Source organism: Caenorhabditis briggsae (assembly GCF_000004555.2).
Source record: "Caenorhabditis briggsae complete genome, chrII, whole genome shotgun sequence".
Classification (NCBI taxonomy): Eukaryota; Metazoa; Nematoda; class Chromadorea; order Rhabditida; family Rhabditidae; genus Caenorhabditis; species Caenorhabditis briggsae.
The window spans coordinates 8617476-8632751 of record NC_013486.2 but is presented as its reverse complement, the minus strand read 5'-3'; the positions used below and the strand labels follow the sequence as shown (position 1 = coordinate 8632751).

The window sequence follows — 15276 nt, the reverse complement described above, 5'->3', positions numbered from 1 at the left end:
GTGCAAGTATTGGGTGTCCATTTATTAGAGTGTTCACAGTATATCCTATTTTATTTATTTGATGGTTATAATACAGAAAAAAGATGAGAGGAAAAATACACAGGGCATAAATTTATAGGTATGCGAATTCAGACCAATTGAGAATTGACATTAAATGTGTAGAGCCACCCTTCCAACATAGATATCATTTGCATACATTCCAATTTAGGCTTACGTGGAAATACGCTTTCATACTTTCAGTCGTCCCATTTAGTCCTGTGGATCACCTTGTCAGTCGCTTTCCTTACTCTAAGACGAGTGTAGTCCAATTCGTTCATCATGTCATCAACCGTTGTTTTATCTATCACTTGATTTCTTGGATAGAATAAATACTCGCCAACGTAGGTTGACCTTGATGAAATGCAATTCTCTCTCAGATCGTAGTATGCTTCAGGCGTGGATGCACTCTGCATTTCCGCCAAGGTTGGTTCTGTACCGTTGTACGATTGCCACGGATGAGGTGGTGAGAATTTCAGAATTTTCCGCATTTCCTGAAAACCTATTATAGCGACGCTCTCAGCGAACCAAGTAGAGATGAATACTCCAGCCACGGATGCTTTCATTTGATTTCCTATCATCTTTTCATACTCGGCATTGCTGAGACAGGTATCCTCAATCTTGTCCAGCCCAACGTCCATGTCGAGAAGTGATAAACGCTCTGCATCTGTAGTAGAGCTGTTGGAACGGGTGATTACTATGTCTATACACCTGAAATAGCCCAAAAATCAAATATTCTTTAAATCAAGGCATCATTACCTGCAAGCACATTTCCGAGACAGATACAAATGATGAGAAAAATGAGAAAATAAGTAGCCAACATAGATTCGCCTGAAAATACAATAAATGTTTGTAGGAGAAAAAGAGTTCAATTAACATAATGAGTTGAAAACTAATCTAGATAGCAACAAAAAAGTCAGAAATGTACGAAACATCGATCCGATTGGATTAAATGAAAGGAAGAAATTACGAGTTATCATTTTTTAGGTAGGCCCACTTTTCTATCACTGCCCGATCAGATCCCAGGCAGATAGTATCGGATACGAAAGTATATACACTATCGGCAAATAAGATATACAAAAACGTATATTCCTGTTAGTTTTCGGTTATGTTGACCATTTTCAGGGGTCTGGGGCTCGGCTGAAGTTTCCGATGACTTAAAGAATATTTAATTATATCTGGATAGCTGTATGAGACCCTAACCATATTTTTTGCCAGGTCTAAATTAAATAATCTCCGACCCGGATTTCAAAATTGTTGGCAGTTTTGTAAAGGCGGAGCATCGCAGAAAATTTTCTATGAGCTGGAGTTCAATAAATTGTTCCCAAGTGTTTTAAGCATTTCAAATTTTAATAATTTAAACCGTTGTGTTTTATTTTTGTAGTTTGTAGTCTCTATGCCTCATTTTAAAAATTCATCTTAAAGAAAGAAGAATCCTGTATTCTTGAAAAATGTTTTTCTTTATTATTCTGATGAACAAGGCGAAGAATGTTAAAATTAAATAATGTCTGAAAGTACAAGAAACCAAGGTTTTTAGTGATCCAAAATTCTGACTTTCTTAATTTTAAAAACATTTCGCGATCCTGAATTTTTGGACTTCTACAGTGCTGGCCATAATCCTGTACCCTTTTACATTTTTCAGAAAAACTTTTTTACTAGTTATCCGATTGACGTTAAAAATGTTCTGCACACAATATTTTCTGCACACGATGTACCATTACATTTTTTTTGTATTTCTTGAATTCCTTCAGTTTTTCAGATTTCAATTATATATTTGTGCTATTCTAAAGAGTGCATGTTCTGACAGTGAAATTAGTATTCAGATAGTTTTTTTACTTGTAGATTTCCGGGAATTCAAAACCCTAGTTTTCTCAAAAGTGAATTTTGTTTTTACATTTTCTTGTTTTTTACATTAGATTGATGGTGAAGAGAGGCAATAAGATACTTTCTATTTAATTTATTGAATGGTAACAGGGAAAAAGATGAAGAAAAATACACGAAAGGATAAATTTAGAGATGTGCTAGATAGCAAATATTCCAATGTAGGCTTCCGTGGAAATACGATTTTATATTATCCAGTCGTCCCATTCAAATCTGTACAGCACCTCTCTAATTGCCTTCATTACTCGACCAGTAATGTAGGAATACTCTTTCATCATGTCATCAACCGTTGTTTTACCTATCACTTCATTTCTTGGATGTTTCGCTTCGAACGCTTTCTAGAAAATAACTCGAATCGATGGGAAGCGAGCGTCCAGAAATTCGATACCTGTCGTAACGCTGCGTTCGAATAAAAACTGGTCATCTATTCTTTGTCTCCATAAGCTTTTCAACTCGTAGTATGCTTCAGGCGTGGACGCGTTCTGCAGTTCAGTTTCGGTTGGGATCGTATCGTTGTACTTTTGCCACGGATTATTTGGTGAGAATTTTAGAGCTGCCAGCATTTCCTGATGACCTATTTTGGCGACGCACTCGGGGATCAACATATAGGAAAGTGATCGAGCTATGATAGCTTTAAGGTAGTTGCCTGTCATCTGTTCATAATCGGCATCGTTGAGACGGGTGTTCGCAATCTTGGTCAGCTCGTCGTCTGTATCGAAAACCGAAGATGATTTGATCTCGGTAACAGAGTAGATTGTGCGTCTGTTGATGTAGTAGAGCTGTTGGAACGGGTGGTCACACCTGAAATATTGACCTGATCGAGCCCAAAAATAATATACCGTATATTCTCTCTGTGAAGCCCATGTGCTTCTATTTTTTAACCTTCTTCTCAAGAAATTACCAAAACTGAAATCATCAGAAATTTTACAAAAAAGTAAGAAAATGTATGTTATAACCGACGAACTGCACACCAGGAACTTCTGTTAGAGGTTGCGCTTCTATGTATTTAAGAACGTCGGAGGGTGGGCTTCTATTAGAGAAAACACCGTATTCTTTCTATTGAGACAACATTACCTGCACGCACATTGGTCCCGAGACAGATACAAACGATGAGAAAATAAGTAACAAACATAGATTCGTATGAAAATACAAAAATGTTTGTAGGAGAAAAAGAGTTCGAGTAGCAGAATGAGTTTAAAACTAATCTAGATAGCAAAAAATAGTGAGAACTGTACGAAAAAGTGATCCGATTGGAATAAACGAGGGGAAGAAATTACCTTTCATCATCTTTCAGGTAGACCTACTTTTCTATCGCCGTCCGATCATATCCCTTGCGAGAACTGATTGGAGGACATTTGCGAGCACTGGAGATAACAGGAGAAACAGACGAATAAAAAGAGTTCCAATATATATATTTATATTTATAATATTTAAGGCACCTGCTGGTAATAAATTTATTGGTTTATTTAGAGTTGTTTTACATGTTGGACTTTCAAAACACATCCAAAAAATGCAGAAATTCTCAAATTCTCAAACTCAGAGATTCGGAAATTGTGAAAATTTAAAATTCCGAAATTCTTAAATTCCGAAGTTTGGAAATACGGAAACTCGGAAACTCGGAAATTGGGAATTTCAGAAAATCAGAACATTAGGAATTCTCAATTTCCGGAATTTGGAATTTGGAAAATTCGGTAATCTAAAATTTCAGAAGCTAAAACATTAAAAATGTGGAAATTCTAAAATTCTAAAATTCGAGCATTTATAAACTTATGAATCTAGGAAATCTTGAATTCCGGGACTCGGAATTTCGGAAATTCGAAAACCCACAGTCTGAATAATTTTAAAAATGTTGAAAGCCTAAATTTTTAAAATTCGGACATTTATTCATTTATGAATTTAGAAAGTCTCGAATTCGGGATTTGACAATTTTGAAAACAACAAATCAAAGTTTCATAAAATTCAGAAGTTCAGATGTTCGGAAATCGGATGTTCGAAAATTCAAAATCTCTGGAATTCAGAATTTTCTAAAATCCGGAAACTCGATAATTTTTGAATTTTCGAACTGAAAGGCTGAGAAACTTGGAAATTCAAAGATCCGGAAACAAAACTTCAGAAGACAAAAAATCTAACTATGAAAGCGAAAATTCAAAATCCAAAAGTTCAAATTCTTCTGGGGGGAAATATACAAACCATACATTTACATAATGGCAAAAAATTTTCTGAATTTTGAATGAATTCTTTATTTATTTCCCAATTGTATCCGATACAAGTCGATGAGGGGTGAAGAAGAGTTTTATTTATTTCACAATTGTTTCAACATAGAAGAAAAAGATGAGAGCATCCTTACGATTTGCGAATTTTGACACTTTCTCTTGTATAACATCATCTCTTTAGTTGAATAATCTATTTTTCAAAAGTGTCGGAATACTCATTGATTAACTGATCAACCACTAATTTATCTACCACTCCATTTCGATGACAGTCGCTACGTTGTGTGGGAATAAATACTCGCCAGCGTAGCTTCGCCTCGATGCAATTCTATTCTCTCTCAAATCGTAGCATGCTTCAGGCGTCGACGCGCTCTGCATTTCCGCCAAGGTTGGTTCTGTACCGTTGTACGATTGCCACTTATGAGGTGGTGAGAATTTCAGAACTCTCCGCATTTCTTGAAAACCTATTATGGCGACGCTTTCAGGGACCTAAATATTGTCAACTACCCCGAGCCAGGAAGGCTTTCACATAGTTTCCTGTTATCTGTTCATAATCGGCATCGCTGAGACAGGTGTCCGTAATCTTGGCTAGCTCAACGTCCATGTCGAGAAGTGATAAACGATCCGCGTCTGTTGATGTAGTAGAGTTTTTAGAACGGTTCATCACACCTGAAACATTAATATGTGTACACGCCTGATATTCACAGAAATCGAGAAATATTGGCTCAAAGTTAATGTTAGGGGGCCTTTCGATTACAGGTTTTACGGTAGCTTAAAAAGCATATATTCCTTTAATCAAGACATCATTACCTGCAAGCACATTGGTCCCGGGACACGTAAAAACGATGAAAAAATGAGTAACAAACATAGATTTTTCTGAAAATACAATAAATGTGTGTAGGAGAAAAAAAAATCGAGTAACACAACGACTTTAAAACGAATCTAGATATTTAGAAACAAAAACAATATGGGAACTGTACGGAACAGCGGCGATCCGATGAGGCTAAATGAGAGAAAGATATTGCCTTTTGTCGTCTGTCAGGTACTTTTCTGTCGCCATCCGATCAGATCCCAGGCGGACAGTGTCGGATAAAATCAGATAGATAGAGCGGGAGAGTATATACAGTACCGGTCAATAAGATATACAAAAACGCATATTTCAGTTAGTTTCGGCTATTTTGGCCATTTTCAGAAGGAATTGGAGCTCGGATGTCAAGTCATGATCACTTAAAAAACTTTGGAGGATGTAAAATATGTATGACTCACAACCCCTCAACTCATATAGCCCCACCTAGTATATTTAACACCACCTGATAGTTAATTATAGCTATATGAGACACGAAACCGTACTTTTTGCCAGATCTAGATTAAACATTTCAAGATGGGAGAATTCCGTATTCTAGCAGAGTTTCCTGGAAATATAGGACATCAGGATTTTTGGTGGCCAAAAATTCAAAGTTTTTGAATTTCGAAATTTTCGAGGTCCTGATTTTTTTGAATGTCTACAGTTCTGAAAATTTAAATTCGTCGTTTTGTACTTGTAAATTTCCAGATATTCAAAACACTAGGTTCTGAAATTCTGCTGTTCCAAACTTCTGAAAATTCTCAAAAGTTAGCCCTAAAGACGGTGCTTATTGAACTTGAACCACATGATGTGTATTTACAATTTGCTCTGAAAATTGAATAATGAAAAAAACGAAAATCAGTCATGAACCATTTATTTTGACAACCATTACAAAAGAGTTCAATACATCAATTGTGACCAATTATGGGTTGTACTCGATTGGCAAGTTTTTGCGGCGGACCATTCCGTCTCCTTGGAACCACTCACGACGGAATTGCTTGGCGGCACCGTCTGGGGTGTTGGTCCATTCAACGGTGATACGGTCATTGTTGGTGTCCTGAAATTAGAATTAAATTAAGATACAAATCATCTATCGAAGCAAGTGTACCTCCTGTCCGAAGGCGAAAGCATCGCAAGAGACGGCGAGGAGAACAGCCTCTTTTGGGTCGAGAACTCCACATGGTGGATCGACTCCAAGACGTTTCATGTTGGTGGTCTTGATACCGTATCCAATGCGACGGGCGGACGAGTTGATCACCTTGATGTGGTAGGTGTGTTTGTCGTCGTACGGGGCATTGAAGACGATCTTGGCGTTGGGTTGGGTTTGGATATCTCCTGGTGGGACGGATTGGGCCATGGCGGTTTGGATTGAGTTGAACTCGATGAGGATACTGTACAAAACGATCCCTTTATATACTCCCAAATCTTATCAATTTTTCCGATCTTCGCTCTAGATTTTTAAACTGATAAGAGATCTCTGCCGAGATAGAGAAGAGTTCACGTTGAAAATAGAAAAAAAAATGGAAATGCAATTTTATGTCTGATTTAATTCCAAAATTTTATGTTCACGTGGAAATTTGAACATGTTAACTCACTATTTTTTCTGACCTAATAAATTTTCAAGTAAAAATTCTTCTGTTGCTCTTTATTGGTAAAAACTGACATGAAAAAAACACCCGATTTCACTGACACCCGGGAAACAAAAAAAAATGAAATCGGGATAAACATAAAACATAGGATAAGAACTTTTTAAAAATCATCAAAACTATCATCACTGGATTCTTCGATTGTGTACGTTTCTTCCTCCTCATCATCAACTTTTTCCGTTGCTTTCGGCATCTTCGAATTTTTATTTTTCTTTGGTCTACTTCGACCTTTGAAGTTGAGAGAATTCTGAAAATCAAAGAGTTTTCAAAGTTTCATAGTTTTAAATTTAGTTCAACCCTCTTCTCCAGTCTATCTTCAATTTGATCTTTGCCCAGTTTCCAACTGACTTCTAAAGGTCTAGAAAGAAAATTCTCTATGCTCAATGGATCAGTGATATTTTCAATGATAGTTTGATATGGAGCGGTTCTGAAAATGGAATGAAAAAAATATCAGATTTAAAAAAACTGAAAACTTGCAAGGAAGAGAAGTAACTGTTTCCGATTATTGATAACTTTTGAACTTCATTTCTAGTTGAATCCATTTGCTTTTTGAGTTCTCTCAATACAGGACGAGCGATTGGCTGCATAGTCACTGGTCTCGCTGTAACAGAAAACCTTCACATTTATAGAAATTATACAGTACTTACGCCCTTTGAAATTATGCCACATAACACTTCTCACTGCAATCTCCGAAGCATACTCATCTGGTAACGAACGGGCGGTACTCCAGTCTCCCATCATAAAGTCACAAGCGGAAAATGTGTCAGTGACTTTGCGATATTTGGAGAGATCCGAACAAAAGAAGTGCTCGTTTTCAAACAAAAATTCTATGAGCTGAAAATATTTTTTGTTTTCGAAGAATCTTCAGATTATCAAAATCACCTTATCAGATGGCATATTAGACATCGTAATGATATCACTCGGATTATGCTCCAGATCTGTGCGTTCTGTTGGCTCTGGTACCGGAACTGATTTTCTTTTTTTGTTTGTGATTCTCGAAATTACAGGAGCATTCGGATTGACACGTTTTGCATAAAGGATTCTCCCAATCATGTGAAAAGCTTCTTCCCTGTTTGCCTTCGATGCACAAATCACATCCTTCCCAGTTCTTCTATTTGGATTCTTTCCCACTGAATTCATCTGAAGCATATTCATCGCAGCGCGCAAATCGCCACGTGACTCTTCTGCTATTATTAAGAGCTTTGAGTTAGATAATGGTGTCTGAAGAAGGTTCGATGCTCGATCCAACGCTTTCTTCAAAAACGTAACTGCCACTGCATTGAATGTGATTGTGTCGATATAATTTGTCTGAAAACTTATCTTTCCGAATTTTTTATGAATAGGGCATTCTTACACGAATGTAGTCATTTGTCAATAACCTATCTGGATTCAATGTCCAACATGCTATATCATTGGTAAGGCAGAAAATTACAGGATGTCTGAGACCATAAAGTGCAGAAAGAAGCTCATTTCGGAAGGTAATGGGATCTCTGTAATATTTCGAAAAGTTTGAAATCATGTCTCACAAAAAACCAACAAATATGCTTGATCCGGTAGCTCGGAAACGAAAAGAACAATTTTAGAAGACCCTTTTTTCAAGCTAGCATGTCGTCGGATCAGAAAATTCGTGAGTTGGCTCAAATCATGTTTCTCATATTGGAGATGATCATCGTAAAGAAGCTCGGGAGAATAATCTATCAATTCCACATTATGGTGCATGCACAAAACTTCGACAGCAGTTGATTTACCTATTAATCTGGGAGATTATTTTCTGAAATAATTTTTAAAAAATACCTGATCCAGTAGGTCCCGTCAGGTACAAAACAGGTTGATGTCTATTTTCTTGGGCAAACGCAGCTTTTATCCAATTGGATACCTGAATTATTTTTATCGTTTGCAGTTTCAGAGGCTATTTAACACAGATTTTTTACTTCTCCTATTTTCTTATTGTGAATATGCAAATCTTCTCGTCGCTTGGGAGCAAATTCTGTTGTTAGCAAATCTTCTTCAGTGCGTTTCATAGTTTTCTGAAAACAAATAATAGGTGCTTTGATATGTTTTCTCTGAAAAACAACTAGCTGAAAACCAAAAAAAACAATTTCAGTTTCCCGCTGTTTTTTCTCGTGTAGTCCTCTCGGAAAACACTTTCTGCGTCTTCAGCTTTATTGACACAGATCTGTCAGCTAGCGCATTCCTCGTGCAGGGCCTCGGGCTGCTGTTTTTTGAATTGTTTTCCTGAAGGCAAACAATGTTTTCTGGTGCATAACCTTTAGAAACCTTGTTCTAAAACTCACCTACCTATCTTGTCCACAATTCTAAATCATTTTTCAAGTGTTCAGAGAATGGCAGACGCGGAAGCTGCTGCCACACACCCGGACCATGGGCAAACTATTCCAGCCGCCAAATCCATCCCAGACGGCGGAAAACTTGTGGACCCAGTCGACAAATACACGGCTCTTGCTGTTCGAGTGAGTTATATCAAATTTAAGCCAATGGTAATCGAGCCCAAATGGTTTCCAGGGAGCAATTGTCGGAGTTGGACTGGCAGGAGGGATCATCTATTTGAGAAATTCCAAACTGGTATTCTTTGTTTATGTTTAAAAATACAATTATCTTTATTTCCAGTTCCACAAGTTCCAACATGTAAATCAAATCCCGAAAGACTTCATTCGAAAAGAATTGGAACTAAAGGGACGAGTACGCGAAGTGCTTCCCAGTGGAGAACTGCGTGTCGAACATGAGCCCATTATGAAGATTCCGTTCCTTCCCAAACGAAAGAACGTCAATACGGGTCTTCTGAATCTCCGACTGGCCGGTGTAGAGCTTTCACAATCGGGACAACAGTTCTTAGCCAAAGATTTGAGGTTGACTAACAAACCAGTCACCTTCACAGTTATCAAGGTAAGAGTTCTTTTTAATCACATAATACGAAAAAAAAAATCATTTAGGAGGTTGAAGGAGCTCCAGACGTCGTAGATGCCGATGTCACCGTCAAAAGAACCGCATTTGGTCGTACTAATCTCAATGTTGAAGTTGTTAGACGTGGATACGCTAGAGTCCCAGGTCCAGAACAAGTAAAACATTTGAAGTCGTTGCAATCGGTACCTGCTTATTCTAGACTCATTAGTCGGCTTCTTATGAGTGAAAAGGTAATTTTTGAGGTGTGGAAGTAGAAGTAATTTGATAGTTTCTCAGGTTGCTGATCGTCGGGGCGTTGGAGTGTGGGAGCGCGACACCTGGGTTGAATCTGTCCAATCATATCCATCGCAGGTTTCAGGAATTATACGGTCAGCAGCTATCACGAAGGCCGTGGTGAGTTTTTTATAACTTTTTAAATTTAAAATATTACCATCGACAATGAAAAAATGCATCTTGAGATAGATTCAAATTAACAAAAGACCTTGAAAATCGCATCAATTCTTCACTCTGATTACGACATTTTCTAAATTCTTCCATCTTTTTTTTAGGTTCTACTCTATAACGTGACCAAAGATGTGATCCTCTATGGTGTGAAACTGACTCAACAAACCTACTACATGGTTTTGGCGATTGCTGCTCATTTACAAAATGGTTACCGACGATTCGCGTCCGGAGTGGATCGTCTGACTGATAAATACAACAAAGTTCGCCAAAGGATCGGACCAAAGTGAGAAGTTTACTCCTATGGAGCATCTCGATCGAACCTACTCACTTATTCCCGTCACCTCAGTTGTAAATTTTCGTTTCCGAATTGATCGTGTCTCTAGCTTCCCTTTTTTTTCGATAAATGTAATTGTAGTCAGTATATGCATCAATTTTGTTTTTCGCCCCGATTATTTTATTTTTTCATCCCTTTCTTCTGCTCCCCTTTTGCTCTTTTGTTCCGGTTTTCACCCCCAAATTTCAACCTCATCTGATTGTTTTTATTATGGTAGAGAAAGAAGCTTAGGATTTTGGCAACGTTTATCCTTGTGTGAAATAAAAATAGCCAACTCTTGAGCTATTTGAAAACAAAAAAAAAGCGAAAACTTTATTCAGAAAAAAGAGAAAAAAACTAGAAAAAAAGAAATATTAGAGTTCGGAAATAAAAATATTAGTGAGATGTGACATCGCTCGAGCCGTCTTCTTATTAATCACGTTGTATTCGGGTCGATCGATGCTCATAAATTATTAGTAACTACTCATCGGACAATACTCACAGACACAGGAAAAACAAGGATAAATTAGATCATCTGTGTCACCACAACTCCAGATGTCTTGCCATATCTTCTGCAAGATGATCGAATCCAGGAATCGTTGACATCGCATCCTCATCCGATTGTTGAGGGTTGTGGGAAATTGATGGGAACGGAACTCCCGCTTGTTTTGCTGGAAAAAATGAAAATTTGAAAATTTTTGACTCATATTAGTCTGGTGCAAAGAATCGGAGCTGGGACCGTGGCGAAGGTCCCACAACGACAACTGCAGTAACCTAAAAATTGTCTTATTTACCATATATATTTTCTCAGTTTTCACTGCTTTTCATCGAGTTTTCTTTTATTTTTTACAGATACAGTACCGGTCAATAAGGTACACAAAAGTGTGTTTTTCAGTTGATTTTGACCATTTTCCGGAGTCTGGAGCTCGGCTGTCAAGTGTCTAATCACTTGGAAGGTTTTGGAGGTTATTTAACAGACCTAGGTTTAAAATTTTGTATTCACAGATCTTTTTGAAGATCTTTTTGAAAGTTCCTAGTTTTTAAGCTATTTTCTGATTTCTAAGGGACACCCTTTTCACTGGGAAACCGAGAAAGTAAATATGAACAATAAAACAACTTCTAGGTTACTGTAGCCGTCGTTGTGGGACCTCCGGCCACGACAGATCCGATTCTTTATACAAGAATAATAGTATGAGTAAAAAAACGAACCAGTTACAAAATATGGTTGAATGCTTGGAGAGGAATCGAACGGATTATTATTGTTGATCGATGTTTCTGGTGGTAGGTAGAAAGCATTCGACTCCAATGGCCAACTAGGATGAGGACGAGCGGCTGAAAACAATTTTTAAGTTTACAATCAATTTATGAGGTGCATAACAATCTAATTTTCTATTATTCTGTTACAAAAAACCGGAACTGTGGAAATGAAACGCTGATGGCCGTGGCCGAAAATCCCACAACGACAATTACGGCAATCTAGAAAATTTTTCGTTTTCTGAGTTTTTTTTAATTAGTAAAAAACGAGATAAAAAACTCAGAAAATAAAACTTTTTGTAGGTTACGGTAGTTGTCGTTGTGAGACTTTCGGCCACGGTCACCGACGTTTCTCTTCCACAGCTCCGATTTTTTGTACCAGAATAATAATTTTGCTCCAAGTTTTTTTTTCAATTTGAGGATTACTGTAGTTTTTAAATTTGAGGATAACTGTAGTTTTTTTCAACTTGAGGATTACTGTAGTCTTTGTTTCCATACCTTCACAACTCATCTTCCCTGTTGGAGATCTCATTGAATTCCGTTGATTCCCAATCGATAGATTTCTAGCATCAGGAACAGGTGAGAGTCTTCCAGCTGTCACCAATTGTTGAATTTCCGGAACCATCGATAAAGGAAGCTGCACAAATGGATTCTTTCCAGCAGCACCCGACATGATTTGAGTCTCCATATGATCACGGAGATCGGCAAGAGCGTGTCGTTGTGAGACCTGGAAATTATATTTGTTGTGAACTCAGTTTTTTTAAAAAGTTTTACCTCATAGAGTCTATCAGCTCGAATGTAAGCGTTTGGTCCGTGATCCGGATGAATGAAAAGACACCGTTTTCCATAGGGACAAAGTCCGGTCGTCGTGTATTTATCGCAAAGTTTTGTCTTGTATTTGTTGTTTTGTCGTGGTTCGATTCTGGAATTTTTCAATTTGGAACCTATTTAAAAATCTCTTGTTTTAATGTTTCCAATTCTTATATACCCGTAAAGCATTAAAATTTGACCTAGAGCTACAAAGCAACGGTCCACCTTCTGAGAATTTTTTGATTGGATCCAGAAATCATGGTGAGATCCATAAACCAAAAAAAAAACAAAATTCTCAGAAACATAGGCAAGATTATACTCATTCGAATGCTCTTGTTGAGAAAATTTCAAATTATTGGTTATTGTTGATTAAGGACAAACGTGAACAAAGTTACAGTAGGACAATCAGTTTCTAGGCCGCTAAGTTGGGATTCCTCACAATGGCTTAAACTAAATATTCGGTCATAATAAGAGTGTTGGCAAAAATGTGAACTGACAAAATGCGTGCAAATAGTGGACACCTATGAACTACAGTAATCTTCTTTGAAACTCACTTCGACGGACGGAGCTCATCTTCTCCATGAGCAAATCGGCAATTCTCGGCAAAGTTGCATGTTTTGGACTCGAGCCAAGCTTGACAGATGACTGTTTTGTAGGATTCTGGCTTCTGCATTCTTCTCTCGCCGCGTGGTGCACGTCTGAATATAAATGATTGTGATTCCAGATGCACAGGGAGAGGGGTGGATCAGTATTTGAATTGCGACGCATAAAAAATTGGTTCATCATGATAAGATATTGACATAGTGACTCGTGGCTTTCGTTCTAGAAAAACCAGCCCAGCGCCTGTAACACCTGTAATAGAAGGGCTCCCGCACTGTCAAGCTTGAGCTCATTTTTCTTGGCTCCTATGCAAGATTTTAAAAAACTGATAAAATGTTCGTGATTTTGTGATGAACAATTTCTCAGTTGACAACTGTGTTATGTTATTGACAGGGGAGAGAGAGAGAGAGCAGTAAGGAACGTTAAAGCATGAATAAAATTACGATATTCTGAATTTTCATACACTAAAATTCCCAGATTCCGAGATACTGGGATTCTCATGATTCTCAAATTTGAAAATCTAAAGTCACAAGAAAAAAACGCACTGTGGAAATCCATTGGGAACAGTAGCTCCTCCAAAACTATCAGCAGGATTTGTGACTGTCATTCTGTTAAGTGCCCTCATCTGAATGTTTTGGATTTGTTTGTTTCTGAAAATCCAAAATTCGCATTTTGCCTAAAAATCGTCAGTTCCTACTCTGCGATTTCTTTTCTCAATTGTTCATTTACTGCGATCAAGTTTGCAGTTTCAAAAAGTAACGTATTCAAATGTGTCGTCGGACTGGGTGGTCCACTTTGCTGGGATCCAGATTCCTCACTCCTTTGACTGTGACCTGGGGATGATGCATGGATTCCAGATGAGAAGACTCCACTGTCTGCTGATCCAGTGGACATAGAAGAGGGTGGACGTTTGTCCGATTTTCCGATATCTCTGGAAACAAAATGTAACATTGAATGGTGGGGAAGTAGAATCAATGAAGAGAGAGAGAGGAAGTATCATTGCCAGTTTTTTCGATAGGGTGTGTGTAAATCTCGTTAGATAAAAACCGTTCGAGTGATAAAGAACAGGATATATATTCAATTGTTTCTTTTGTCTAGAGAGTGAATGCACTTGTTTCCCGAACAAACAAAAAAAAGAAAATTGTATTGTTTTCAGAATTACCAGTTTCAGATTTTGTATCATTGTTTAGATTACTGCCTCTTCATAAAAAATCAGTTAACGTCTTGAAAGAGTGGTCTGGAAAAAACCAACGACAGAATAATTAAAGGTTGATCTCAAAATTAAAAATACTGTGAAAACTTACAACGCCAACCTTTACCTTGAACGCCAACCTTCTATGGAACGCCAACCTTTACCTTGAACATCGATCTCAATTATCTCAATTTCTATAGAAGCTAACAGAAATCTGCCAACAGCTAAAATGTTTTTCGTAATATCATCAAAAGTTTATCAGTTGACACATTTTTGATACCTCTTTTAGGAATCGAGATAATTGCGCTCAAATTGCAAGTATAAGATGCCCTTCTATTAGAGTGTTTACGGTAATTCAAAACATCCCAGATGATAGAGTATGATGAACATGGAAAACTTTGCTGTTTCAAAAAAAAAGAACAGTTTCAGAAATTTCAAAGTGTTCCAAACTTTGGTCGTTTTCAGTTGAAAGCCTTTTCAGTCGAAAAATGAATTCGAATGTCAATAAAACGCGACATAGATCAGTCTGAAAAGAAAACACTTTTTTCGCTTCACTTTTCGAGTTTTTTTCGCAAAATATTATATCAATTGAACTGAACAATTGAGAGTTTAATATTAAAACTCTGGAAAAAAAGAAAAAAAACGAGAAATATTCTTTAAAAATTCTAGAATGCTTTCAGAACTCTTTTGGGACTGAACGGCAGAAAATGTCATAAAGTAAATTTAAGTGTCATAAAAATGTTTTAATTAAAAGAATTCCTGATAGCTGTAAAAGCTCGAAATTCGTTTCGAAAAGTGTTCCTCTTCTGACACAAAACAAAAAAAATTGATAAACTTTTCAGAATAATTAATCGGTCACACCCCGCCCCCACATAAAACATAATTTCTTCCCCCAAACAAAAAAAACAGGTCAACGCCCAAATTTCTTTCAAAACTCACTCGTTTTCCTTGCTCATCTCCCCAGTGGTTGATTAAAATGATAAAAGAAAGAGTTATCAGAGGAATGCGAGTGAGTCGTCGTATTGTCTCCTCGGCCAGCACCAGTCAATAACCCTGGAAAAAACAATTGTACAACTTTCCCATTTCGAATAAAATTGGATAGGATACAGGGGATTTTCGGTTCAACC

At 37.3% G+C, this 15276-nt stretch overlaps 5 protein-coding genes across 5 annotated transcripts; 1 reads left to right on the top strand and 4 right to left on the bottom strand.

Moving 5' to 3' along the window:
- Positions 1-236: 236 nt before the first annotated feature.
- On the bottom strand, positions 237-4995 carry CBG02808 (the record flags this gene model as incomplete). Its single annotated transcript, XM_045242411.1, has 6 exons — positions 237-703; positions 796-867; positions 2306-2718; positions 4381-4522; positions 4635-4796; positions 4938-4995. 6 exons carry the CDS (start codon positions 4993-4995, stop codon positions 237-239), a joined length of 1314 nt encoding a protein of 437 aa, XP_045092203.1.
- Positions 4996-5893: 898 nt separating this feature from the next.
- CBG25598 lies at positions 5894-6328 on the bottom strand (the record flags this gene model as incomplete). Its single annotated transcript, XM_045242410.1, has 2 exons — positions 5894-6028; positions 6080-6328. The coding sequence occupies 2 exons, from the start codon at positions 6326-6328 to the stop codon at positions 5894-5896; spliced, it is 384 nt and encodes a 127-aa protein (XP_045092212.1).
- Positions 6329-6720: 392 nt separating this feature from the next.
- Positions 6721-8638, bottom strand: Cbr-hpr-17 (the record flags this gene model as incomplete). The annotated part of the gene is made up of 9 exons (XM_045242409.1): positions 6721-6864; positions 6915-7044; positions 7131-7218; positions 7265-7451; positions 7500-7925; positions 7972-8107; positions 8155-8365; positions 8412-8493; positions 8549-8638. The coding sequence occupies 9 exons, from the start codon at positions 8636-8638 to the stop codon at positions 6721-6723; spliced, it is 1494 nt and encodes a 497-aa protein (XP_045092202.1).
- Positions 8639-8959: 321 nt separating this feature from the next.
- Positions 8960-10267, top strand: CBG02810 (the record flags this gene model as incomplete). Its single annotated transcript, XM_002631002.1, has 6 exons — positions 8960-9085; positions 9138-9197; positions 9243-9518; positions 9566-9766; positions 9813-9929; positions 10085-10267. 6 exons carry the CDS (start codon positions 8960-8962, stop codon positions 10265-10267), a joined length of 963 nt encoding a protein of 320 aa, XP_002631048.1.
- Positions 10268-10833: 566 nt separating this feature from the next.
- Positions 10834-13908, bottom strand: Cbr-moe-3 (the record flags this gene model as incomplete). Its single annotated transcript, XM_045242408.1, has 7 exons — positions 10834-10964; positions 11503-11625; positions 12046-12274; positions 12322-12469; positions 12912-13055; positions 13503-13607; positions 13655-13908. 7 exons carry the CDS (start codon positions 13906-13908, stop codon positions 10834-10836), a joined length of 1134 nt encoding a protein of 377 aa, XP_045092201.1.
- Positions 13909-15276: the final 1368 nt, after the last annotated feature.